This window comes from Centrocercus urophasianus, unplaced genomic scaffold (genome assembly GCF_019232065.1).
Source record: "Centrocercus urophasianus isolate 14NV4802_14NV808 unplaced genomic scaffold, USGS_Curo_1.0 seq_10, whole genome shotgun sequence".
Classification (NCBI taxonomy): domain Eukaryota; kingdom Metazoa; phylum Chordata; class Aves; order Galliformes; family Phasianidae; genus Centrocercus; species Centrocercus urophasianus.
Window position 1 is genome coordinate 54,357,690 of NW_024884142.1, and position 27,688 is coordinate 54,385,377.

Here is a 27,688-nt window from a genome sequence, read left to right on the forward strand (position 1 = left end):
TTTAATTTCTTCAGAGAATTAGGAAGGTTTTGATATGATCACTTTTTTTCCTAATGATGTTGAATGTCATCCTGATTCAGATCAAGTACCCAGCTGGTAAATGCTCTGGATTGCCTGAAGGAGTCTGCCTCTCTGCCTTGATTTTACTCAAGGGAAATGATCAAATTAATCCCTGCAAGAACTGTATCTTACAAGCGCAAACTTAAAAAAAAATTCCCATATTCATGGAAGTGGTTTCTAACAGCAGGCGGTCCTTGAACTCCCACTGAAATTGTCAGAACAGACAGGAAGTTAAGCACTGCCCAGTTCAAGTAGCTTCACTTTTAAAACATATGTAGCAGATATATGTTTTGAACCAAAGTATCATGGGGGTTTTTGAACTTTAAACTCATTAAATCAGGAACACCACCCCTCCCATCCCTAAATTAAAATATAAAATTAAAAAAAAAAAATTTATCAAGACTGCATCATGCACTTGTTTTCATTACATTACACAGTGGTCTAGATTAAATCATCTAGCAGAGTGGTTACGTAAAAAGTTGTAACAGAAGATCATAGCATTTGTTTTCTGCCTTCAAATCTATGGATTGATGAATCTACCTACAAGGGATGAGCAAAACCCTGTTTGAAAAATCTTCAGAGTATTTTTATTTTAAAGAAACAGTACTAATAGCAGTAATATTTATATAATCACTGTAAAACTTCAGCAAATCTCTTACAGGTCCTGAATAAACGTATATCAGGAGTATGAAATAACTTAGAAGTGCATTGGGGGAAAAAGACAAAACAAACAAACAAAGAAACAAAAAACAAAACAGAATGAAAAGTAACAAAACAAAACCACAGAAACCCACAGAAGAACCAGAGCAGTGTATGGAAATTCAGTGAAATCAGAAATACCTACAATTGAATAAAACCACAGGCTGCTGTAATAAGCTTCTCCCTCTCCTCCAATACTCCCTATGTTCTCCCTGCTTTTTTCTTTAAAATTTCTGCCTTTGCTTTGTAGTTGCTGCATTACCTCCTGTCTGGTGAAAACTCAGTTACCCTACTGCTCTTTATTGCCCAACATAACAACAATCTTCTGCTTATTGCATAATTTTTTTTTTTCCATTTGTGTTCCTTTCTAGATTATTCTTCTTAAATGCATAGTTTCTACTAATGTAACTGATGTTTATTTTTGGGATTTTGATAAGTGAAAAGAGAAGTATTGTTTTTCCCTTTGTAACGATGATGAAAATAACAGTGAAGTAAAACATTATCTAAGAAGTATCATACAGCAAAAGGTACTGTGAACATTCAATAATATACTTTTATTTAAGCATCTATGGGTATATGCACATTTGTGTGCACTCCAGAAAAGGATGTTGAATTAGAGTGATTAATTGGAGTAATGCACAATAAATGTCTGTCTTTTATCTTCATGCTACATTTATAGTTCTCACAAAGGCAGCATTTAGGGATTTAACTTGCCATTTCACATCACTCCAAAACTGCATTTGTTTCTGAGAAATTAATTTGATGTTGAGTGCAGAAGCTGAATGCAGGTCTACGTGCATAGTTGTGCTGATCCTTACTGTGAAGTATAACAGAGAGAGTAGGAATAGGGGATGGCTGTAAAGATTCCTGTGCTTAGAAAAGTGTCAGGTCCTGCTCTTAATTTGATGAGTTATTTTGCTGTGGCCTTTTGGGGACTGCATGTGGCTCTACATCCCAGAGGTCAGCTATATCTTATTGGGGATCTGTGCAGTGTTCTTACACTGTACCTAGGATCATAAATAGAATTAGCCCAGCTGTCTGTCTGAGATGTGAACAGTGATCAGGGAAGCTCTAAGTTGGTATTGTGAGTTTTCTTTTTTTTCCTTGCAGACAAAATTGCAGTAAGATTGAAGGCTGGCTGAGTTGCCAGTACTGTCCATCACAATTCAGGTCAGCCTCAACAGTTCAGACACAGTGAACTTACTTATTATGAATGTCTTCTACATCCAAATATGTCACTGGGAAGTGAACATACTGTGGTATGTTCACATTACCTCCCAGTCTTTTCCTGACATCAGCACGTGTTCTGCTAATCTCAATTGTTTTGTGGCTTGATGGTGTCTATGAGACAAGTGGAACATGGGGTTTGATGCAGTTTTGCTTTGGGATTGCTTTGGGATTCTGTTGCCTTGTGTAATTGGGCTAGTAGGACTACTGGTGGCAGCAGATACATTCCTTGAGGACAAAAGGGTTTTTGAGGGACTTGCACAGGCTGGGAACAGGCTGAGAGCAGCTGCTGGCTTGCTTTAGCTCACTTGTACTCATCAAGAAATTTGTATGCATAAGGGACATACAGAAGGGCCGTTAATTTTGAAGATTTACTTGCTTTCTTCTCTATATAAAACTTCACTGAGGTCCTCTGTGCTGTACTATGCGTTCTGTGTGTATGCATTACAGAATCATAGGAATGGATATGTATGCCTGTTATTAAAAAGAAATGAACTATCTGCATGTTCTCCTTTTTTAGGTAGGTGTTCTTTAATGCAGTTAGATAATCAAAAACCTCCAAGGTGATTTGTTGGTATTGGTTGATAGATAGCACAGCATTTTCTAGAGCTGAGCTATTAAAAAAGGGCATGATGATCAATGTATACTGTGATGTGAATATAGTATGTGCAAGTACACAAGAAACACAAACATTTTTATTAAAGGATTACAATGAAAATATACAGACTGTGTAACAACTTGATACTTTTCTGCAGCGAACATCCATGTCTTTTGATAAACAAACAGAGCATTTAACTTATTTTTGCTAATGTTCTACTAATAAAATTTGCTTCCTCATATCCTCAGACCATTATGCCTACAATACAACATTAGTCCTACTAAAGATATTTGCAGTCAGGTTGCTCAATTAATTATTGGACTGTAGAAGCCTAACATATCTTTTCAAATTTTAGGCTGTTAGCAAATCAAGGGATTTTACCCATGAGCTTTGTTACGTTCCTAGTACAGAAATGATGTTTTCAGCTCATTATGCAAATTCTGTAACAGCTAAGGTACTTCAAACTAGACATTAAACTATGACCTTAGTTTTCTTCTTGATTTACCGCTGAAGGCTTTTGCAATACTTGTTCACTGTATTTCAGCTTGTTGTATGTTAGCATGATAGATGTTCAGATCTTGCTAGAAGCAGTGCTGTTGGACAGCTCTACTTAACTTGCATTTCTTCTTTAGTTTATGTTCTTCTTGTTAGTTCAATAATACTGCTGTGTAGTGCAAAATAACACATCCAGTTTTTTTTTCAAGTTCCTATCCCATGCTTTTTTATAGGTTAGATGATGACATATCTGGTTTAAACTTTAATGATGACCATGAGGAAATCTCGCTAGACTAATACAAAATTAAATATGGAATCTCTATGACAGCATGGCAAAATTTTCAACAGAAAATGGAAAAAAGGCACTTCTGCTATGAGTAGTTTCATATTATGCTGATATACATATTTAGCCACATCACACTCGTGAAACAAGAATAGTATTACTTCAATTTACAACACACAAGGATTTGGCTTTCAGTCTTTATTACATAGTCCAAGGCAGAGACAAATGATTTTCCACTAAAAGTATATTCAGTTACACAGATTTTAACAGTGAAAGTAAGAAACAAATAAGAAATAAAATGAAGAAAACCCTGTTCCATAGAATTGTATTTTAGCGTACACTTAAGTATACTGCCCCCCCCTTCCCCCCCCCCCACTTAACTACTGATGGTTTATTTATAAGCAAGTAACAAACAATGGCTAGAAAATACTATTGCACCACAAATTATCTACACTGATATCTCTATTTTTCATACTAAAACCTAGACAGGATGACATTTACTAGGATGATATTTACTCCAGTATGATGTTTCTTTCATAAATCTTCATGTGTTTTACTAACACAAAATGGAAATGCAGACTGTATTAAGTTAGTTAGAAAAACAAACATATGTGTTTGGTTAAGAAAAAAATTATTTCTATCAAAATGCAACTTTTTTTTTTTTTTTTTTTTTTTTAAAAGCAGCTCTGATGTGCTAACTCTTCCAAACACTTCACACAGGGACTGTTGTTGACTTCCAAGTTTGAGATATTGCTGACAGTGCAGTAGAAATTTGGGAATCTAAAGAGAATTCATTGGTTGCCTGTGCCAGCTCTGATAAGCTTATAGTTGTACATCTATTTGCACTGGAGTTTACAATAACAGAGTCAATGCTTTTTTGGCGATAATTCTACCAATGACAGCATGGGATACTTACATTTACTCTATTAGGTGAACTGATACCTCATCGTTTTGATTGTAAAAGTCTAGTTCTTATGTGAGAAGTAGAAGAGAATGGTGTTGCTTGGAGGTTTTTTTTCTGTAAATGATCACTGAAGGAAATATTTTCCCTTTGAAGTTATTGAACATGCAATCTTTATAAGTGAAGAACTCTTGAATTTCCAACGTGTTGTTCTAGATGATCCTGTGAGACTTTGGCACACAAACAACCCACACAGAAAACACCTCTACAAAAAAAACTTATATGTAAATCAAGTACCCAACTTCATTTCCCATTATTTCCTGTCCTTAAAAGCTTGACAACTTTTTTTTTTCAAAAGTTGTCTGTCTCTTGAACTTTTGTTTCCAACCTGTTTAACGCCATTGTAACTTGCCAGAGCATATCAGATAGCTTTGCTTTTAGACTAACAGATGTATTCCTGGTTAATGACTGTTTTGAACAGTGGAGCTTGGAAAGCCCCCATACCTCTTGGCTCTGCTTGCCACTGAGTTTCATGCTTCTGTTAAGAGCAATGTAGAAGTGCTGCAGAAGCAATTTTTGACAGATTGGAAAAGCAGGCACTTTCCTCTATGTTTATTCTTTTATCATTGTTTTTATTTCTTTTTTTGAGGGAAAGCGTATCCTATGCCTTCCCATAGTGGACTGCACAGAAACACTGGTTTGTAATTGCTTTGAGAGCTATACTGCAGCAGACCCTGTCACGGCAGTGGAGTGGTTTCAGCTTCTTGGAGTTCCAACTGAAAGGAAAGAAATTGCAAATACAATGAGCAGTTACTTGATTTATACCTCCAACCCCCCACCAGTTTGTGTTTACAGTGCGTGTTTTTTAAAGAGGTATTCACATCTCATTTGCAGCTTTATCCTGCCCTATAAAGCTGAGCTGATAGCCCAGGCAACAGGGTGAGGATGAGCTTTTGTCATAATACAACAAGGAAGAGAGAATGGTAAAAGAAAAAATTTGTGTCTGACCTTTAATGATACAGAAACGAATCTTCAGTGCTGTCTCGTTTGCACAAGAGTCTGTTTCATAGCTGTTTTCCTTCTAGATGGGAACCCTCTGTGAGTTTCACTTGTAAAAAAGGGTTTAACTCACTCTTTGTATTCTTTTGTAGCAATTGCAGATGCTGGTATTTTAGATGCCATGTTAGCATGCTTTCTCTGTTCACATCAGTATATTGGCTAACTCCTGGATTTGAATTTAAAAATCCAGTTTACATTCTGTGTGAGATGGAGTTACATCAGGAATTAATCACAATTGTCCCTCTGCCCTGGATGCCCATAGTATGCATGCCTATTCATGTACAGGCATGATATCAATACAGAAATTTTCACCAAGAAAATCTGCTTACTATACATCACATCCTGAAAACCTGCAACCCTTTTTACTGCTCAGCAATCAGAAATTGTCAAAAATAGGGAGATATAAGGTGTTTATTTATGGAAAGCAGAGTCACAGATGAACTGTGAAGAAAGGGCCACGTGTTGCATCTGTTTAGGGATTTTGGAGTGAGGAGAAAGTTTATTTTCTAACTGCTCTGTTTTTCAGGCACTTTCAGAAGTGACATCTGTTAGAAATACTAATTGGAGATATATTTATCCAAAGCCAAAACATAACTTAAATGCTTGTTTAATTCAGCATAATATATTTAGGGGCTTTCTTTATTCTACATTGAGAAAGTTCCTTTTCATCAACTTTTTATTAGAAAATGACTTGATTTTGAATCCGAATATCTGTCTTTTGGAGAAGTCCAGATCCAGAACTTAGTTTTAAATTTAATTTCACTTCTCAGTTGAATCACCTGCTGGAAAGGAATTACCTGCTGGAGAGGAACTCTGCATTGAAAGTCCTATGTGTCTTGATGGACAACAGGTTGGCCAAGCCAGCAATGTGACCTTATGACCAAGAAGCCCAGAGATACCCTGGGCCAATGGGGTGCAAAAGTGTAGCCAGCAGGTTGAGGGAGATGATCCTACCCCTCTTCTCTTCCCTGGTTAGGCCATACCTGGAGTACTGTGTCCACCTCCGGGCTCTTTAATTCAAGAAAAACAGGGATTATCTAAAGAGAGTCCAACAGAGATGGATGATGATGAGGGGCCTGGAAAGCTTCCCTTATGAGGAAAGGCTAAGAAGCTGGGACTGTTCAGTCTGGAAAGGCTCTGAGATCAGCTCTGATAAATGCTTATAAATATCTAGTGGGCAGGAGTCAAGTGGATGGGGCTGGACTCTTTTAATTGCCCAGTGACAGGACAAGGGGCAAAGGGCAAAAACTGGAACAAAGGAAGATTCATATGAACATGAGGAAGAAGTTATTTACTGTGATGGTGATAGAGTACTGGAACAGGTTGTCCAGAGATGTTGTGGAGTCTCCTTGGAGACATTCAAAACATTCTTGGATGCTTTCCTTTGTGACTCTGCTTTAGCAGGGGGCTGGAGAACTAGGTGATGTCCAGTGATGCCTTCCAACCACTACAATTCTGTGATACTGTAATAGAATATTCAGCTCTTATGGAAAAAAATGAAATGTTCTGCTGTCCATTTATTCTGACTTTCAGTTTAAGGAATGCATCACAAAAATATGCAGCTTTAGGATTGTTTTAATTGGTTTCAGTCCTCATAGCATTGTTTATACTTGTAAACTCCTTTAATTAAATTGTGTGGAAAACATTCTGTTTTCTCTGCTATGTAGAAGATTTATAAGGGTCCCATGCCAGTGCAACTCAGACACAAAAGGATGAATCCGCTACATTAATACAAGCTTGTAGAATTCTTGACAGAAATAGTTTTTATAAGAAATCAATGTTTTATCATCGAGCACCATATTACATGCAATGGACATATGCCAACTTTCTAATAACACATAGAAGGGTTCTTCTTCATTAAAACAAGTAGATGCGAAACCTGATAAAAATTGAAGTTATAGAATCTGTACAGCTTGTATCAGGTTTCTGCACATGACTCACCAGTACTCCGCGTATTTGTTTGTAAGCTGTCACAGAATGTTAGGAAAACTAACCTGTAAGAGAGTCCTTTTTTTTTCAGTTAGTTAAACCAGTTTTAATTTTTTTTCTTGTTTCAACCTAGAAATAGTTTTTCTTTACTCCAATATCCTTTGTGTTTCTAAATCTAAATGCTTGACTAGCCACCAGTCTTTTCTCCCTCACGAACAAGTTGCTCCACTGAGCATGTACTATTTTCATAAATGCTCATACCATCAGTGCTGTTTCTGGGGGATGTCAGAACTTGTTTTGTACTTTCCCTAAATGCTGATAAAACAGTAATGAAATTTCAAATCCAGAAAAATCTTTCAGCAATCTCAAAGACCCATGAAATAAGCCAAAGGAAAATATCTAAACCCACAGTAATACGAACATTTGTGTTTGCTGTTCCTGCTTTTGCACTGATAGAAAACACAACTATTATTTCCATGAGTGAATGGTTATTTTAAGTGCTTTAAGAATGTGAGGCCCCAAGCTGTTCTGCAATTGAGTGTCTGCAATTCTCATTACCTTTAGCAGGAGTAAGAATTCTCACTTGGCAAAAAAAGCAGCTTGCAGAACATCTGTTTCTTTGAAAATAACTTGAACTGTGTCCACAACTATACAGTTGTGCAAATAGAATTCATAGAAAATGCTCTCCAAGGCCTTATATATACAAGAGAGAGCTTGTCAGTATACTTAGATCAATACAGATATGCTGGCTAGGCTTGCCTATACAGAAAGCACTTACCTGTGAAAAGAATGTCCTGTCAATAGAATTTACAGAAGCTCACCAACTGTTTGAGCAAAGTGCTTTTTTACATTTTCTGAGAGAAAAAGCTGCATTCACTCTAGGGCTTTTTCTGTCTAAAATAAATAAATACAAATTACATTTGTCAGCACTACTCAGAGAACCTCCTCATAATAGAAGTTCTACAACCTTTCTGTCATTTTGATGATAAGCGACACCAAAAATTTTGTCTCTTACGGATAAGTTCATTGTGGAAGAAAATATAGAAATGAAGATTTATATTCAGCTGTGAACATGGCTTGCTGTGCATGTATTCCATTGCTTTTGTGGAGGATGAGAAATATTGCTGCTGCTAGCTGGTGTGCTGCGCCCAGGGAGTGCCGCAGTAAGAAGATTCAGGTCCGATCTGGAGAGTGTGTGTGGCAGAAAGAAATCAGTGGCAGCATCTGCCAAAGCAAGGACTGCTGGGTGGTAGTGAGAGAAATGACTGGGCCCGTTTATGGCCACTTCAAATTTTCTCAAATACCAGACTATGCAAATAAATTTATGAGGACAGGTGTTTCCAAGTAAGTCTTCTTTGTGGCCTCAGGGAAACCTGCTAGTAAGTTGCTAGGAAGAGTTACAGAGGCAGTGAAAGCTGGGAAGTCACAAAGTCACATAGTTTCTTACACTTGCGAACACACTTTTGTTACATGAACATAATCTCTTTGCTTCAGTTTCCTTCCTCTCTGCCTCTGATGTTATTCCTGATGTTCCCCTTTCTCTTTTGCATTCTTCTGGTCAGCTCCATTTCCCTTCAGCACCTTCCTTTTCACTTCTCTTCAGTATGTTTTATCTCTTCTTAACTAATTCCACTGTTACTCACTGATGCTAACAAGTAAAACCAATCAGCCAAAATTCCAACTGTGTGATTAGCTTGCTTCCTACTGCCATTGAAAAGTTAACTTCTGTTCCTACCTCAGGTGTCACCCTTCCGTGATGTAGATTGTAATATTTTTCTGGGAAGGATCATCTTCTGCTCTGTGTTTGCTCTGCGCACACCAAAACAGGCTTTATTTTAATCAGCCTTTGCCAGTACCATAATAATTTTTGGTAAGGGTAGAAATTTAGAAGGTTACAGCTCTTCTAAAATTTATAAAAAGATTTATAAGTAAATGTTGAAGATATATGCCTCTAAGCTACACTGTAGAATGTTGGACACTTACTAGGTAAAGACTGAATTCTGTTGTCAGACGTGCACAAAATTGACTCCACTGAGGATCACATACGCACTGTTGAGAGCTGAACCTATCAAATAAACTTTTGCTTCATATAATGAATACTGTGTACATACATGTATTGGTCCATGACACATTTGGCCATACTGCTCTACCACTGAAGTGTGGGTAAGACTGATAACACAATCACAGCTTTCCCTTGTGAAATCACCCCCATTTCCAAATGAGAACCTGTTCTGTGTGAGAAAAAGCAAGTCTGAAACTGGATCAGTTCTTTGGACAATGAAGGTAAAGTCTTAATATTTTCTGTCAAAGACCAAGCAGGTGCTAACTGACTTCACAGGCCACAGCCTACCATGTACGAATCACGTGCTTGTGAATGATATCAACAACTGTAAATGCTTAATACACCTTATTCTTCTCCCCACAGCCTGCTTCTTCCTCTTTTCTGGTGTAATTACTACTGCTGCACCTCAAAAAGGTGCTTAGTTTGTGGCTGAAAGGGCAACCAAGAAGCTCATGTAGGAGCAACTGATGTATACTGCTGATGTTCCAAAAAAAAGGTGATGTGGCAAGGAATGAACTAGTCTTGTGCCTTTCTTCTCTTCAGTGAATTCCAAAGAAGATTGAAACCCTTTCTAATACATGCCTTGCTAGAATGCTACAATTTGCTTTTATGTTTTGCTTGATGTTCACTGAGGAATGTGGTTTGGCAACTTGGGAATTATCACAGGACCATGGATGTTAAATATGTAACAAAAAAACTTTTTTGCAAAAGCTAAGAAAATACAGTTTGAATTAAAATGAGATTTTTGATATTTTTCTCTTGGTATCTGCTGTGCTACAAAATTTCTACTCCTCAAAGGCTTTTTCTACATAGAAAAGGAGTGCTCTGTACACCTTAAATGGCAAAATGGTACAACACTCCTTAACATGTATGCGTATTTATATATATATGTATATCAAAACCCACACTAGTCAACATAGATAATGATCTAGCACAAGAACTGCATGCAGAAGACTTTTGTCTACTTTTTACATCTTTCCAGCAGAAACAGGGCTTGTAGGCCTTCCTTCTATCCAATCAAAAAGTGTATATGCACAGCTTTTTCTCTTTTCAATTCACTGATAAAACAGCAGGAGAGAGACGTAACCATCTTATAGGAGAAAACAAGGAGTATGAATAGAGAAATCTGTTCAAAACATTCACCTGTTGTAAACATTTTGCAAATGAAACACTCTGTTTTGGATGCTGCGTGTACCCATGCACACTGAACCCAACCACGCAAGGTACCTTTGAAAGCAAAGTGCTCAGCTTCTGGGCATCAACTAGACTAGAAAGGACACAGTGCATGACTGGGGTCTCTGTGTATGAATACACTGGCTTCAAATGTAGCCTCTAAGGTGGTCAGACCTTTAAACAGCTACAAATCAGTATAAACTGTAACTTCAGAATACATGTCATCTCCAAGCGGGAGGCCCGGATCCAGAGATGACATCTCCACTGCTAGTCATACCTGATGGTTAGTCCTGTCCACAGTGTTGGCAGTGGAAGCATGGTCACGAGTATTTTGTCGGACCCTTGTGGAGTTTTGCTGCTCAATGGTTGAGGAGGTGGGGATGCAGAACTCTCTGAAACACCTTTTGAAATTCTCATCTAGAAATGCATACAGGACTGGATTGAGGCAGCTATTTATATACCCTAGAGCAATACAAAAGTGCCAGGACACAGTCTGGAAAGTAGTTTCTGGGATGTTGACCAGGGCTTTAATGATGACATAAATATGGATAGGAGTCCAGCAGATGATGAACACTGCCACCACTACAAGAACCATCCTTGTGATCCTCCGCAGGTTCCTGTCCTTCTCTTTAGAGCCAGATAACATGCGGACACTCTTGAGGCGTAAAATCATCAGCCCATAGCACACAGTAATGATCAGGACTGGCATGATGAAGGCAAAGATGAACACACAAATTTTCAGTAGGTTTTCCCAGTACCAAGCAGGGTGAGAGAATGTAAGTGTGCAGTCAATAGATCCTAGGGAAAGAAGAAAACAGCAGAGAACAAGACAGCTTTATATTTGCTTTCCTTTAAATATATATATATATTAAATACTGTAAGCAAATAGATTTTTGTTATGTAAATAACTAAAACAAAACAATTTGGTATCTGTCATTGGGACAAAGAGCGATAGGACACAGTGTTGCAAAACATGCGGGAAGCTTCAGTTAGAAAAAAACCCAAAAAGTAGCATGTTCTCCTCTGCATTATATCACTTGGAATTCTGTGTAGAATTTCAGAAGAAAAAGAGCTGAATTGTCATAAATGTCTAAACTTTGGCTCGCTTCTGATATAAAACCTGCTGATGATTTAACCACCATATCTGCAGCAGATTTGGGCATTTCAGGGCAAAAGGGAAGAGGATGATATGATGCTTGGTAACCATGCACTAGTGGTTACTATACCAAAAACATGGAGTGTTTTTGATATATGTTGAAATGCTGTCATTTGAAGGAAGATCTCTGAGCACTAGTGCTCCAGAACATGCTCTGACTTCTGTACTATACACTGCCAGGCAAAGTTGAAAATATACAGCCATTATCTGCAACTGCCAAATTCAGCAGGAATATCTTGGGTATAACAATGCCTTCTGTGCAGTACTGATACTGTACTCCAGATGCAGCCATACCAAGGAAGAGGAGAGGAAGAGGATCTCTTGATCCACTGGCCACACTTTTTTTTAATGCATGCCAGATACCACTGGCCCTCTTGTCCAGAAGGGTGGGCACAGATGCTTTTCCAAACACAGCAGTAATTGTGTGGAGCAGGATTCTCATGGATCCTGCTGGAGTTGCCAGACATCAAAGACTGATCACATGCAATGCTGTGTCAGGTCAAGTAGGGCTAGCTGCAAAATTGTTAAAGATGGTTTTTGGCATAACTTTATACAGTCTGCAGGTCAGAAATTAGTTCAACACCTCTACAATAAAAAGAAACAATGCAGAAAGGAGTTCAAACATTGAATTATTCAATTTGAGAATGAAAAACAAGACTTACCATGTCTGTATTTAGTAGTTGCCATAAACATAACTGGGAGACCAATGGCAGAAGAAAGAATCCAGTTGCAGACATTGACAATTTTGGCATTTCTGGGGGTACGGAAATCAAGGGCCTTGACTGGGTGGCAAACGGCTACGTAGCGATCCACACTCATGGTGCAGAGCGTAAAGATACTGGTGAACATATTGTAGTAGTCTATGGATATAACAATCTTACAAAGAATCGTACCAAATGGCCATGTTCCCATCAAGTAATTCACACTCTGGAATGGCAAAGTACTTGTTGCTAGTGCATCTGCCAATGCAAGATTGAAAATATAGATATTGGTGGCAGTCTTCATTTTTGTGTATCTAGAAAAAAAAATCAGCAAAGAAAGTGAATGACTACAACTAACAACATTAAACAAAATTGAGGCCAGTGCACCATCTACAAGTTACTTCCACAAAATAACATGCTAAATGGTATTAAAGATCATCTCCTCTACTGTTCACCTTTAAATCAAATTATCTTGCTCTGGTTTATCTACAATGATGTTTATAAATCAGTCAGACATTACCTAACAGGTATAAGAAGGGTAAGAAAACACTAAATTAATTTGTGCAGAAAGGACATACATAGAAGAAACAATATTATGATTGCTAAAGAACCACTAATGGAGCTGGAAAGAAATGTTTGTGCACACTGGTCACTGTACTAAATGAACAGATTTTGTGTATCTTCTCATGACATGTCAAGAATCAGAACTGTAGTCTGCAGCAATGGAGCACACAGCATTTCTTGGTTGTGAAATAGTAATGATTAATTACTTATGGAATAAGTAATTAAATTCAGGCTTTTGTTTTAAGACTAACTTACCTGCTTGTAATCAAATAATTTAAAAATCATTTGTTATGATGGTTACCATTATTATGGCTACTACTAGGGTTACTACTACCCTGATCTCAGGTTCCTCTACAAACTGGACAGATATTCCAACTGAATGAGAAGACAGATGCTATCGGCCACATGAACTAAGCACATCAGTAAAACCACCAGCCCTGTGTGGATGCTTAGCCCCGTTGCTTAAAGTAGGTATGCATGCACTGCTCTGCTCCACAGTGTCGATTTTACAGGTGAGACTTCAAACTGTTTTGAACTCCCGTCTTAAGTCTGTGGCACTAACACAAAAAAACACTTTCTGAACTTTAAACACGTCACACCAACCACAGCTGAGCAGGGACACTTTATATGCTCTGTGTTTGCTTTCCTAAATGTGGAATTAAAATTATTCCTTTGTTTCATCCATTTTTTCTTTTCAAGAGCCCTTTACAGTTTCAAGCCCTTGCGTCACATCAGTAGCATCTGACATCCACTATCTGTGAGGATGATATATTTTCCAATGGCACAATGAACATTTCATTCCAAGTAATCACTCCTGGCTAGTTTGTCCCAATTGCTGCTGAGGTTGCTAGGCACTGAGGCCAGAATTTGGGGGGTTAGATGGTTTGCTCTTTTGATGAAATTCCCCTTTGATTCTGCAAAGTAATTCATCAGACATTTTATATTGTATAGACAGATTTGCAAATGGAACAGTCCTTTAAAAAGACCCTTTGGGCAATTTGTTGGAGAAGACAAAGAAGACAAAGTGTAAAATACAGTATTAATTTTTTTTTTTTTTTTTTTTTTTTTTTCTCTCTGATCTCTTCAGAACACGAGTCAGCTACAAAGAGCTCATGACAGGGCTACAAACGGAGCACATCTTTGTAACTTTTTGTCAGGGGTGGGGGAATGCAGATTTCATCCTGGATGCAACTAGATAACTTTTATGATGAGCATCTGATGAAGTTCATGCTGTTTTTGTTCTCATCTCATCGTACTGTGCATGAGGATACAAATAACAACCAAGGTGTTCTTTTAAACATTTTTTGAGTAGACCCGAGCTGCTGCTTGACTGCTGTGTTGAGAACTATGATCTTCCAAGTTTTAAATAAAATCTATTCTTTGAATTTAATGTACCCTGCAAACTTTTCTTAGGGGAGTACTCCCTTTATCCAACAGACTGTAACAGCAATTTAGGAAGACATAGTTGCTACAAGCATCTGTGCCTCTATCTGCTGGGAATAATTTAGAAAAAAAATGCAAAGGATTGCAGTGTGGGAGAGGCACAATGAGCTGCTGCTCTAAAAGCAATTTAGGAAGGTGGAAAAAATATTTGGAGGGAAATTTGTTGAAGAACCTCAGAGAAGATAATCAAAATAGGAATATTTCAATAGTGACTTTACTAAGGAAGAAAAAAAGATGCACTAAGCCCTCTGTTATCTCTCTTGCTGTTTATCAAAAACGAACGTGTTTTTTACAGGCCTTACAAAAGTTCCTAGATTAGCTAATGCTCCATCCAGACAATAAACTTGCATGTTTGATGTCAGTCTGAGCAGACACGCACAGCTTGCTCCAGCCTGATTGGCTCAGGCAGCAATAGCAATGATGGCTGAAGAGTGGCAATGGCTCTGTACCCTCAGAAGCTGAGAAAAGACAAATGCAGACTCAGTACCCTCACCCATGCTACTGGACCATTCTCAGCCCTGTAGTGATCACTGTCTTCATGGCTGGAGCAGAATATACAAGCTTAGGTATGCAGCTCAGTGTCACTGCCCTCATATCTGATTCAGTAGAAATTCTGTCTAGAAATCACATCATCATCAACTCATAATAATGATATTTATCTGCAATTAAAGCCATTCCAATACTTTAAAGACAATGCTTGACATAGCAAAAAAAATATATCAGCCAATAGGTAAATCACTTTCAGTTTAGCGTGCTAGAGGAAGGGCAGAGAAAAGCTCTGAATAAATGGAATAGCATTTCTTCACTGATAATACCATGGGCTCCACTTACTGCTACACAAATTTAAGCTTAAAAGTTCTTGGGCTTTCCATTATTTCACATAGTAATTTCACATAATAGGCTCTGGAGACTATTAATGAAAAATCCTGCTTGATGTACTCTTGTAACCTACACATTTATAATCATGCTCTTCTTACAAAGAAAGGAAGTAGAGCTTTTGTGGTGCTAGAAAGTATTTACCTCCACAATTGCTTCATGAACAAAAGCCTATTGCAATTCACAATATTCTTTTCAGTGACTTTTATGGGATCTGGGTATTTCTCTGTACTGAGTATTTCAAGATTTTATAAAGACATTACTGCTAAAAAGTGCATTTTGTTGACGGTTTATTTCTCCAAATAAGTAGATTATCAGTGTCGCTAGGATTTTTTTCTTTTGTATGAAAAAATAAATATTGACAGAACTGATTTTAACAGCACGAAAAAAAACAGTCCTGAAAATGAAGCTCTTCAAAGTCTTGATCTTAGCTATTTTTTTACCTTTTGCTAAGTTATCAGTCTATCTATTTGAAGAAGGAGAGCAAACATTTCCATCATACGAACACAGCTGTGTATGTGATGAAATATACTTCAGGGAGATTGGATATTCTATGCAACTGAAGTCATGGGCTACCAGTAAAACTTTCTTATAACACCAACAGCACTGTGTGTATAAATACAATATTTTAAATATTACTGCTTTTGCAGTGCGATTCAAGGCCACCAGACAGTGGTGAACATTTATCTCTGGATTGCTCTTAATATTAAAATTAATTATGCTCATCATAATTCAGATACCCACTAGCACACGTTTTCTATCTCGTCAGAGTAGACTTTGTAGCATAAAATACTAATTTGTATTAAGTTTTTTTTCTTAATATATACTATGATATGACAGGTTAGATTCACAGCTTCAAGTCTGTCTAATTCTGTAGGTCATATTCAGCTTTGTCTTATCACTGTTCTATCCAGCAAAGATTTAAAATATATCTGAAGTTTGAAGATTTGGGCTGTAGAGATCCACTCAACTGGAATTTGCTTGCAGTAAGAAGAAAGCAGTAAGGCAAAACATGACAATTCTACTGAAATAGTCACTAAGTTCCTGACATTCAAGGATACGTAAAAGCCTTAGACTGGTAGGCCATGGGCCAGCTGTAGTTTGCAAACCCATAAAAAAAAATCATCAAACTAGAATTATTGAATTATAGAACATAAAAAGACCCTGCCTCAATTGAAGTGTAACAGCACCTTGAGCAGAGGCCTTGAGCATCTCCCTGTTTAGCTCCCAGACACATCAGAGGAACGTGATGTGTGCTTCCTTGTGCTTCTCCCTCTTGCTGCAAGACACACTACAGTTCTGTTTCTGTCTTGCCCACTCCAAAAGTGACGTCTTCAGCTGATCACCTTTGGAGGTGATCGATTTTTTGAAAAGTGTTTTAAGCCTCAATAGCTCAAATGAAAAGAACAAATAACATGACTCACATTTTCTTAAAAAGAAAACCAAACAACGCATTACATTTTTAGTACACAGTTGCTTTTTCTAAGCCTAACAGATATTGCTGATATACTGCTATCTGACTCTTGTTCACACCACTTATTGGAGAAGCCATTTACATCCATATGGACTGATGAAACATATTCTCCTCCAGATCTTTCCGTCCTGTAACACATCAGTCTTACACCATATTTGTACCATCTTTGGTGCAAAGAAGGTAGAGACGTGTTCACATTTAGCCCAGTGAATTGAGCAATACATGCCATTACAAATTCATTTGAAAACAGTGAGAAGCAGAAACAGTCTTTTGCACTTAGGAGATAGGTGGAACAATGATGTATTGGTAACAGTGACTTTCAGCAACACAAAGGCATACAAGCTTTTGTTCATCCAAAGCTAATTGGGAGACAATTGATCTATGTACAGTGCAAAATATCTGAAAACCTAATTAATTACAGGAGATTTATTGCAGAAAGCAGTCATTCATGAATCTGGCTCGGCTGCTCAAAGAAACAACGGCCAGCAATTAGGTTCAGACAACCCGACATAATTCTTGTTGATTCTGGATGAGATTTGGTTAGCATTTAAATTCATATTCTTCTTGCATAAGTGACTTGTTAAACAAATGAAGAATCATTGTGTGCATGCATTAGATATGTTGAGGTCTCCTTGGGTGGAAAGATTAAAACATGTGAAGCATGACTAGTTGAACTAATTTAAATGAACATTTATTTCCATGGCTCTTCAGGTACATTTTCTATATGCAATCCAAAAACAGTAAGAAAAACTGTTCTTTTCATGTGTGCTTTCATAAGATATCTAGTACTTTCAGTTTTTACTGGACAACAGTTCACGCTGGTCTGGATAACTCTTTCTTTCCTCAGTTAATCCAATGAGTATGTTTGATTCCCAGCCGTAACCTGGAACGTACTTTTGGTCTCATGTAATAGAACTAACTGATGGCCATCCTGTCTAATTGTCCTTTTTCTTTCTTTTCTTTTGCACTATAGTGCATCTTTCTCTACAGAGTAAAAGACTTTCAAAGGATCTCAGCCACAGCTGTGGTATTGTAACAGCCTGCTACTGATTAGAGCTTTGAAAGTCATGTATATTCCATATGAGCCTAATCTACCTGTCACAGAGCACACAATTTCATCAGCTTGAAGATCTAGTCTTTGATTTTTCTTTTCAGGAATACTCAAGAATGCTGTAAGCCATTAAGCTCAAGCTCTATATCACAATAAATTTGGGCAACACATTAATATGCAATCAGTCCACCTTGACTGCAAATGAAACACTGGCAAACAGTCAACTTGTGCTTTTCACAGAATCACAGAATCACAGAATCACCCGGGTTGGAAGGGACCTCAAGGATCATGTAGTTCCAACCCCCCTGCCTAGCAGGGCCACCAAACACACACATTCAGATCAGGTTGCCCAGGACCCCGTCCAACCTGGCCTTAAACACATCCAAGGACGGGGCATCCACAACCTCCCTGGGCAGCCCGTTCCAGGGCCTAACCACTCTCCTTGTATAGAACTTCCCCCTAACATCCAACCTAAATCTTGCCTCCTTCAACTTCGATCCATTTCCCCTAGTCCTGCTGTTGTCAGCCCTTTTGAAGAGTTTACTCCCCTCCTGGGTGTAGGTTCCCTTCAGGTATTGATAGGCTGCAATGAGGTCACCACGCAGCCTTCTCTTCTCCAGGCTGAACAAGCCCAACTCCCTCAGCCTGTCCTCATAGGGGAGGTGCTCCAGCCCCCTGATCATCTTAGTCGCCCTCCTCTGGACCCTTTCCAAAATCTCAATGTCTTTCTTGTACTGAGGGCTCCACACCTGGAGGGAATAGACAGCTTTTGATTTATGCTTTCAATAGGAGATCATAAACACGGATATAATTAAAAAATAACAGTCTCTCAGGAGAAGCATCCAAACACCAAATAGAAACAAAGACAACTCTAGCAGGTACAGCAATTATAGCAGAAAATGTTACAGTAAAACTGTGCTACTGCAGGCACATTTATTGACATTCTGTACTGACTCAGTTTGTGGCAAAAACTGGAGAAGGGTACAAAATTTCCTGCTATTGACACAGACAGAGGCAGCGGTTGTTCCTGTTGAAGCCTTTGCCAGTCACTGCTGTTAAGGAGATTGGAGTGTAAATGCTGAAGTCAGTCGGTGAACACAGAGCAACAGGAAGATCTCCGTTGCCTAAAGACAAAATTTATCTGGCTTATCCACCAAATTTTACATTTGTAAGTGAGCAAAAACTACCAGAGCTCTGAGACAGAAGAGTGCATTGGTGGGTTAATTAGAAGGATTTAAAAAAAAAACACATGAATGTACCATGCCTCACTTCAGGTGCCAAAGCATGGCATAGTTCAGCAGTGGTGTGCTAAGCCTGGCACTGTGGGGCCTACTTATGTGACATACATGGTGGGGAATGCAGCAACCATATGAAAACTTATATATAGCGTAAAACTAGCTTCCTATCTTTGTCATCCTACTGTGCCTTTTCCCCATATTGGTCTATGTTAAGGTGTTTGCAGATCCACCATTTGGTGGTATTTGCTTACACGTACCAGGTAAGGAAGGAAGGATTCATGCAGGCGCATCTACTCAGGTTTCTTCTGTACTCAGAACCAAATAGCAGCTTCATTCAGATCTCAGCCATGGTGCAGGAAAGCTGAACAAAAGCCTGTGAGGTTCCAGTACCAGCCCTTTCAGGAATTACATGGTGCCAGTGACAGAGTCATGAGGGCATCTGACTCATCCTGTTTTCAATTAATTACAATAATGTGTTGGGCTTTGGGCTAAAACTCACTTGCTGCTTTCCTTAATGGCTTTTCCTGCTGGGTTTTTTTTTTTGTTTTTTTTTTTTTCTTTCTACAAAGAGGGTTCTATAGAGGTCTTTTTTCTGCTGTTTGGTTTGTATTAGTGAGCTTAGTCCCTCCACAGAGAAAACAAAACAAGCTTCCATCTTTGGGAAAAAATAGCTACTTACCAGGGGAAAGCTGGTCCTTTCACTTCAGGTGTGACTGAAAGATTTTACTAGCAAGGAGATTATTCTAGACAGAACACACAAATTCCACAGTAGTTCTAACAGGTAATTATTTCATTATCATCATTCTTTCATTATTTTTCTTTTTTTTTTTTTTTTTTTTTTTTAAATTACACATTTATGCAAAATATCCTTGGAATTAACTGATAGGTGTTCAAATATATTCATACCTATTTGCCAGGCAAATATTTAAGATGTTGCAATGTTTTATAATTCCTATCAACCCAATTTCTTTTTTCTTTTCCCAGAAGCCACAAAGAGCAATTTTATGATAAGAAGAAATGACAGCAACATGTATGCTGCAATTCTTGTGCAGTCAGCTGCTGGTATACTGAATTGTTCCCCTCAATCTAGTTAAATAAAGGAAACATTATCTGTAAATTATTCCTGGACTCATTCTGGTCTGTTTATTAAACCATCTCTAGATCAATCTTTGCAAGTTTGACACTGAAGCACATATGAGTCTCCAGTAATGGCTGCTGTTTTTGCAGTTATTGTGTAACACATCTTTGAGAAATAAATCAATGGTGTTAAAAATGGTAACTCCAATATATTGCCATTAACCAGCAGAAGGTGCTTCTGCTTATTGCAGAATTTTTTTGCTTTGCCCATGCAAAGAAAAGATGTCAGCATCTTAACTTTCTCCCCTGTGCATTCAGGGAAGTGATCAGGACTACATCAGTGACAACTGAGGTTACATTTTTATAGGAGAGGGAAGTTAACAGCTATTTTCCATATTTTCGGAAGATAAAGAGATCTTCCACAAATCTTCCTGATTTGTAGACTGATCTCCTCAGGTGAAGAATGTACATGACAGATCCCCTGCTTGGCAAAGAAGCTGGAAGGGAAGCTTTTGAGGACAGTTTTACTGCTAGCAGATGTGGAATCCACAGAGAAGTGATGGGGAACAGCAGTGGCAATCCTCCACGGTAAAATGCTTTCATAGCAGCAGCATGGGGCTCAAGGCAATGCCAGAAGCCACACAGAGAAGAGTTTTGCTAAATATGCAGGGTACAGTCTCTTGTGTGTAAGAGATCAGGATCTTCTTGTGAAAGTGTTGAGTGTGATCTGGAAAAAAGGTGAGACAAAGGGACAGTAGAGAGGATGAACAGGGAGGAGGACACAGCTGTGAAGAGGGCAGAATGGGGAAAGCTGGAGGCGAAGAAGGAAGGCATGACAGAAAGAGGAAGTGTGACTGTATGTTTTGAGAAGACCGCATGTAAAGTACTAGCAAACATGGATTTGGTACCATGTGAAAAGAACGAGTTGGCATCTCGAACTGGGGCTCTGAGGGAGAAACTGACATCATCAGTTTATGAGAAGAATTTGGGAAACTGGCTCCTTGGATGTTTTTCTACTGAAGCAGCACATCCCAGAGCTGACATGGAGGTCAGCAGTGTGCAAGCGGGGAAGAGGAAAAGACCACAACTTCTTTTCTCTCCTTCAAGAAAGCAAATTCTCTCATGCTGGAATTGCTCTGTGCCATACATCCCATTCTACACAAACAGTTTTGTTTTGAAGTTTTATTCCTGATCTGAGACATAAGATCTCATAGCTGATAATTGAACACTTCTCAGTGAGAAGGTGGAAAATGTGCTATTTCATGTCCTTCACAGTTACTTGACTAGCTACAGCTTATCACCTATCTTTACCTTTTTTCATCACGCAAATTCAAAGGGAAATATAAACAAATAATGTTTAACGTTAAGCAGATGAATGGTACTTAACACAGTTAGGCTAAGCTGTGGAATGCTAGAGAATACCCTTAGAAGCCAATTTTAAGAGGAGCAAGGTCTTTGAAAGATAATGATAGAATCCCTATTAACACAACAGGAAAGCCAAATTCCACGATATAAGCCAAACAGATGATTGTAAGGTGTTTGCTTGATATGAGCCTAAAAACAACTCACTAAATAGTTTCTCTCAGATTTTTCTGAAACATAGATACAATGAGTAGCTTTGCATTTTGAAGAAAACAATCAAGGATTAAAAACACATTTTCACAGGAAACCCCATTTAAAAAGATCTTTCTTCATCAAGGTGCCCATTAGACAGAATCCTTACAACACTCTCTCAGAGCACCCAGACTTAAAAATAACTAATTTAGAATCCTTAACAATGTTTCAGAATTCTCAAATTTTACTTTAGAAAATGACTGCTTTGAAACAGCTTTGTTGAAAGGTAACAGTATTTCCAACATATTATTTCCAACCTTATTTTAGATTCAGATATTCTTGGGACTGCTGCATAGAAGAATGTCCACAGAAAGACAATGAAAAAATGGTGATGTAAAATGCAGCCCAGAAGTCTGTCTGCAGTACAATAGGATGTTAGAAGGAGTCTCACACAGGGAAGCTTCTCTTTGTTTTTGTCTTTGTCTAAACACCAGTTACTGTCTATGCCTGGAAAAGAGCTAATGATTTTGAGACTGTTTGGCTTCCATCGTGTTTTGTTTGAGATTTTTGTATGTCATTTTTTGCTGTAGGAGAATTCAAAAAGAAAAGTTTTTCAACCATATTCATTAAAAGCTATGACTTTTTATTTGAAAACAAAACAGTGCAAGTTAAAATGAAACAAAATAGTATTTTGGGATTATGCTAGCTCACATTAACTCATTAGTTTGCTAGCGATTGAAATATGAATAATATGCTCTTATAATATGTTCTAGTTTTACTGATGCCATGAATAGTCAGTGCAATTAGACTGACTTTTATGAGGAAATTCAGTGAGGGGCAAAGTTTTCAGCATACCTCTGCCCAGGGGTGGAGGTGCTGCAGGGGCAGCCCCATGTTCTGCAGGTGGGAGCTGGCTGGGCACCCTGACCTTGCCTTCAGCTCAGAGAGACCAGGGACATTCTGAGGTCGTCGTCAACCATGGCTGTTTCAATATAACTTAAACAAACAAAAATATAAAAGTATACATAGCATTTTATCTAATCTACTCCTCTTGATCCTAGAGGAGAGGGGAGCATCTTAGTAGTCAACCATTTATCCTCTACTAGAGGTTGGTAAATTTTTATTGCAAGCAGTGTGCAAATGAAACTTATGCCTCTGTGTAAAGTGGTGTGCTGAGAGTAGTCATCTCACTGCACCTGTCTTTGAACTCAGCTTTTGGGCTGGTCTTGCCTACTCAGATTTCCTCAAAACTTGACTGTCTCCAAGAATTGGGCCTCCACCACTTCACTGGGCAAACTGTTCCAGTGTCTCAGCATTCTTATTGTAAAAAACTTCTTCCTTATGCCAGCTTTAAATCTCCCTTCTTTTAGTTTGAAACCATTTCCCCTTGTCCTGTCACAACCTTTACCAGAACCTAAAGAGTCCTGGTAAAGAGTCTGTCCCCTTTCTTACAACCTCCCATTAGATACTGAAAGGCCACTATTAGGTTCCCTGGAGATGACAGATGCAGTGCCATCCAAATGAAGAGACATTCACATTGCTGTGGGCAGGAAACAAATTTTATGGATTTCTAGGTTTCTAAATTCCCCAATCTATGCTGACACAAGGCATGCCACAGATCTTCTTTCACACTGCATCCATAACTCCATGTTGCTTTGCAAAGAAGAGCTTCTGGCTTTTCTGGAAAAAGTCTTTGCTTCAGCCTGTTTTATCCTCTGATCATTTTCAGTGGGTCATTCTCAGCTTACTTAACAAAAATCAGACTCTCTCCACCTCATGTGCTATATTCACTTTATGAACTCCTTACTTTTCCTTTTCTTTACAAGTCAGAGTATTCCTCTGAAGACATCAATTCTTCCTACAATTGAAATTACATGCCAAATTCCTTTCTTACTAAAAAAGTATTCCCAAAGCACAAGTGAACCAGGCTGAAGTAAGCAAAGGTTTCAGTAGAATGTGCAATCTTCCCAAATCAGATGATGATTCAATCATAATTTTTTTTTTTCCCAAAACATAGTTGAGATATTGCCCTGAGAAATGCAAAAAGCTCTCTACCTCAAAGCAGACTTCTTTCCTTATTTTAATTTTGCGGACTTTAAAAAAAATATAAATGCTAGTATAATCATTTACTGTAATGAAACAAGGCATTTCCCTTATCTTGTGAAGGACCACGGGGCACCCCAGGCTCCTTTATTTATGATATGTGACAAAATGATTAGCACAGCAATTAAGGCATTGCTCTTGCCTTGAGTGTTGACAGCATCTATTGATGACATTGCAGCCCTCTCAGGGCATTTCACCCAGTGCAGGGCTGGGGCCTCAGCTTCTCCACTCTGGTGATGCCAAAGATGTTTAGCTATGATCTATCACAGCTCACTAGCACTGTGTACACCTCCTTAATCACAAGACATATTCTTCTTCCCCCTCTCATCATATCCCTCTGACTTGTCTTGAAAGCAAGAAAAGCCTATAGATTAATGTGAAATTAATTCAATGCCACATGATGATACTAATTGTACACTGTCTTGTACTCTGCAGCAACTAGCAGTAGCATTTGCTGTTAATGTAGCCGTAATGACACTGTGTTTGTATTAGTAGTTCATGCTTAAACAAAACATATGAGGAAAATAGATAATGAAATCTGTGGCTGGCAGTAAAACCTGACTATTATTGCTGTCACTTAGAAGTCATTTTTCATACTTCACAAAGGAAACACGTTGGTAACACGAGGTTCAGTTTCACATACTGTAGATACAATGTGTTGTAAATAATAATTCAAGGAAGAAATAACTCAGCTGAACAGAAACCATTTGGGAGAATGAGGAGGGTGGTTGAGATTGCATTAATAATCATGTACAGGTGTACAAAGCCCATGACACTGTATATTGAAAATGACAGTTACACATCAGGCAAGCACCTACACAGCTCTGGCTCCAGGCCCACGGATCTGCTTCACTTGGAGGAGATGGGACAACTGGATGGGGCTTTAAAGTCGCCTGCTTATAGAAATAACTTAATAGCTATTCAAAAAAGTGTTTCCAAAGAAGCTGAGTGTGATGTATTAGCATGCACTCTAAATTTCCACTGGACTCTAAGAGGTGAGTAGGGACAGTTTCAGACATCCAACCATCTCCCCTCTCTGCTCCTGACATTTTCAAGGTAAACAAGCTGCCAATATCACTTTCAAATCTTCTTTCTTGTAGTATTAATTCACCTTAAAATTAACACGAACTTTAGAACTTCCTTTTTCTTGAGCAGTCGCTGTATGAAAGGTAGACAAAGACAGGGAGATCTATAGTATGCCAAATTTGATCCAGGGAAAGGTTTGCCTCCTATCTTTAGTGGGATCTAAGGTTTCATGAATACGAGCATATAAGCTCACTGCTCCATATATGCATATGATACAATTTGGCAATGCTCTCATGTTAGCATAGCCTGCAACAGGAAAAATCTCAAGAAGTTCCTTACTGCTGCCCAAGCACACCAAACCTATATAGAAGCACAGAAAGGAAAGGCATTTCTGTGATGCTTAAATGACAGACTCTATTCAATCATAACAAGCTTTTTTTCATCCTAAAATGGGAAATAGGTGTATGATATTAATTGAGAAGGAATTATGTCATATGGAATCTGGACGATCTGGACTCAGTCCTGTCTTTGCTGCAGAATTCCAGAGTGGTTTTAGGGAGGTCATTTAACTGATTTATGTCTTCCTCTGTAAATTAAAACATACTTTTTGCCTTCTATTGCTTCTGGTTTTTGTATTAAGCTTTAATCTCTGGGAAAGATCGTCTCAAGATAGAAAGCTGAACGCAGGTGCATCATTCAATTTGGCTTTGTGGTGTAAGTATAATTGAATTAATTAATATAAGAAATATGAACCCAGAACAGGTTATGGCTGGTATAAATTTACAATTCCATGGAAAACTTGTAATATACACACTGCTGACAACCATCCTGGTTCTGTTACATTGTGCATCTGCCTCTTCTCCCAGAGGAAGGCATTCACCGCTTGCTCAAACCATTGCAGTCATGTTCCTGTTCAAGAGCACTTCTCACACAGACCACTTGGATCTGAGCTTTTCCAAATCCTCATGGCACAAAGAATCTTCTAAATTCTGCCTCTAAAGTATGGTTAAAAGCAGTAGGAATAGTCTGAACCATTGGTACGTGTAAGTTGTGTTCCCATTAGGTTTAGTTGTATGGGCTTTGCAGAGATATCCCCAAAAGCTGCTGTTATGTTGTACTCTGAAGGAATCATCGGAGCATCACCCCAGCTTGTTACAGCCGCCCCCGAGCCCCACGCAGCGCCTGCCCGGCGGAAGAGGGGGGAACTGCAAATCCTGCGGCAAGGAAGAAGCACTCCCCAAGGGCACCCTCTGCAGAAGCATGGCTCTGAAAGGCCAGCTGCCCGGGGGAAGTCAGGACCGGGCCAGCTCCGAACCGGGGCATTCGAGGGCAGCTTCGACCCGCCGCCCCCGGGAGGTGGCACTGTTCCTCCACGGAATCCGACCACCCGACCCGGGCCCCGCCGAAGCCTGTTTCATCTCGCTGGCACCCGCTTGCCGCCGGTTTACGGGTATGAGATTCCTCGTGCGTGAAAGGCACATTCGTGAAGGACCTGCGGGTAACAATGTTGCTCAGTGCTGCAGCGCAGCTGGGAGCCTGGGGAACTGACAGGATCCCGTGTGTACGCGTGGATGTATATACACTTACACAGACACAGATGTATACGAGCATAAAACACGCATATCAATACTCAGGATAGAGGATCTATAATTCCAGGCAGAGAGAAGCATTGAGCTGCGATGCCATTTATATTTTGCTTTTGTGTTGGCACAGGTTTGGGGACAGACGCGTGCTGAATGCTGTGCGTACACTCGCACACGCGGTGGCCGCGGTCCCCTTCCACCTTCCCTCAGCAGCGGACAGCTGCGAGAGTCGGGCTCCGCTGTCGGAGCGCTGCCGGGTGCTGCATCCCTAGAGGCCCGTGGAGCATCTCCGACGGGGCGCTCGGCCCCGCCGCGTTTCCCCTCCGCGATCTCTCGCTCCGACGCCTTCCCAAAGCGTCTTCCATTCAAATACCCCGCACCTAGGAGGCAGAAGTCCCTCGCACGCACCAGCTCCGTAGCATCCCGCCGCCGGCGGAATTCCGTTCCGCAGCCCGACGGCGGCACTCACCTGATGATGACGTACATGACCAAGAAGTTGCCGAAAAGCCCCACGACGCACACTACAGAGTAGAGGGCCATGATGGCGATAGCCGTAACCACAGAGGGGCCGCCGCCGCCCGCGGGAGCGCATGGCCCGCCGCCCGCGCTGCCGTTGGCACCGCCGCAAAGCTCAGAGCGGTTCCAGCCCGCCGTGTTGTTACCCCAGGAGCCTGGCGGCGCGGCCACACAAGGAGGCACGGCGGGGCGGCAGGCGGCGGCGGCAGAAGCGTTGGCTCCGAAGGGGACCTCCAGGGCGCCGGCGAGGAGCGGCGCGGAGCCGTTGCCCAGGAGGTAGGCGACGGCCATGGTACGCGGCGGCGTCAGAACAGCCACCGGCTCCTCGCGTCCGACTGCGAGCGACGCGCAGCGCGGGCGGTGCCGGGGAGGCGGCGGCTCCCACCCGCCCCGACGGCGCGCCCGGGCGCTAGCTGCAGGCACGTGTGTGGCGGGCGGGGCGGTAGGAAGGGCTGTGACAGCGGGGAAGACGCGGGCGGGGGGAGGTGGAGCATCACTCCCCTCTGAGGTCTTCATGAGGTGTGAAGTGAAGCATTTCTTGGGGGTAGGGGTGTGCGGCTGTAGCGGAGTCTGCTTTGCTGTGCTTCTCGGGCTGGGTAGCGCTTAAAGCGTTTGCTTCCCCAGGGAAGTGGGGGTAGGGAGAAATGTCTGGCAGTGTTGCCTGAGTGGAGCAGGGGTCAGCGTGCAGCTGATTAGTGTGGTGAGTCAAGGATATTGACCAGACTGTGCCCTCCCTGATTCTGTGTCTTGGGGAAAGGGTAGCTGGCACTAGAAGTAAAACGTGGGAAACTGTGCGGTAGCACGCTAGACAGAATTGTGCTTTGGAAATGGTTTGGATCT

At 40.0% G+C, this 27,688-nt stretch overlaps 1 protein-coding gene across 2 annotated transcripts; it reads right to left on the reverse strand.

Moving 5' to 3' along the window:
- Window positions 1-4,066: 4,066 nt before the first annotated feature.
- On the reverse strand, window positions 4,067-27,139 carry OPRM1 (opioid receptor mu 1). Of its 2 annotated transcripts, none has more exons than XM_042827532.1 (4): window positions 26,802-27,139; window positions 12,305-12,657; window positions 10,764-11,284; window positions 4,067-4,528 (listed from the first exon to the last, which is right to left on the reverse strand). In XM_042827532.1, exons 1-4 carry the CDS (start codon window positions 27,137-27,139, stop codon window positions 4,391-4,393), a joined length of 1,350 nt encoding a protein of 449 aa, XP_042683466.1. In that variant the 3' UTR covers window positions 4,067-4,390. The 2 variants fall into 2 exon arrangements, with proteins under 2 accessions (XP_042683466.1, XP_042683476.1); XM_042827542.1 differs by having other exon boundaries at window positions 4,437-5,039.
- Window positions 27,140-27,688: the final 549 nt, after the last annotated feature.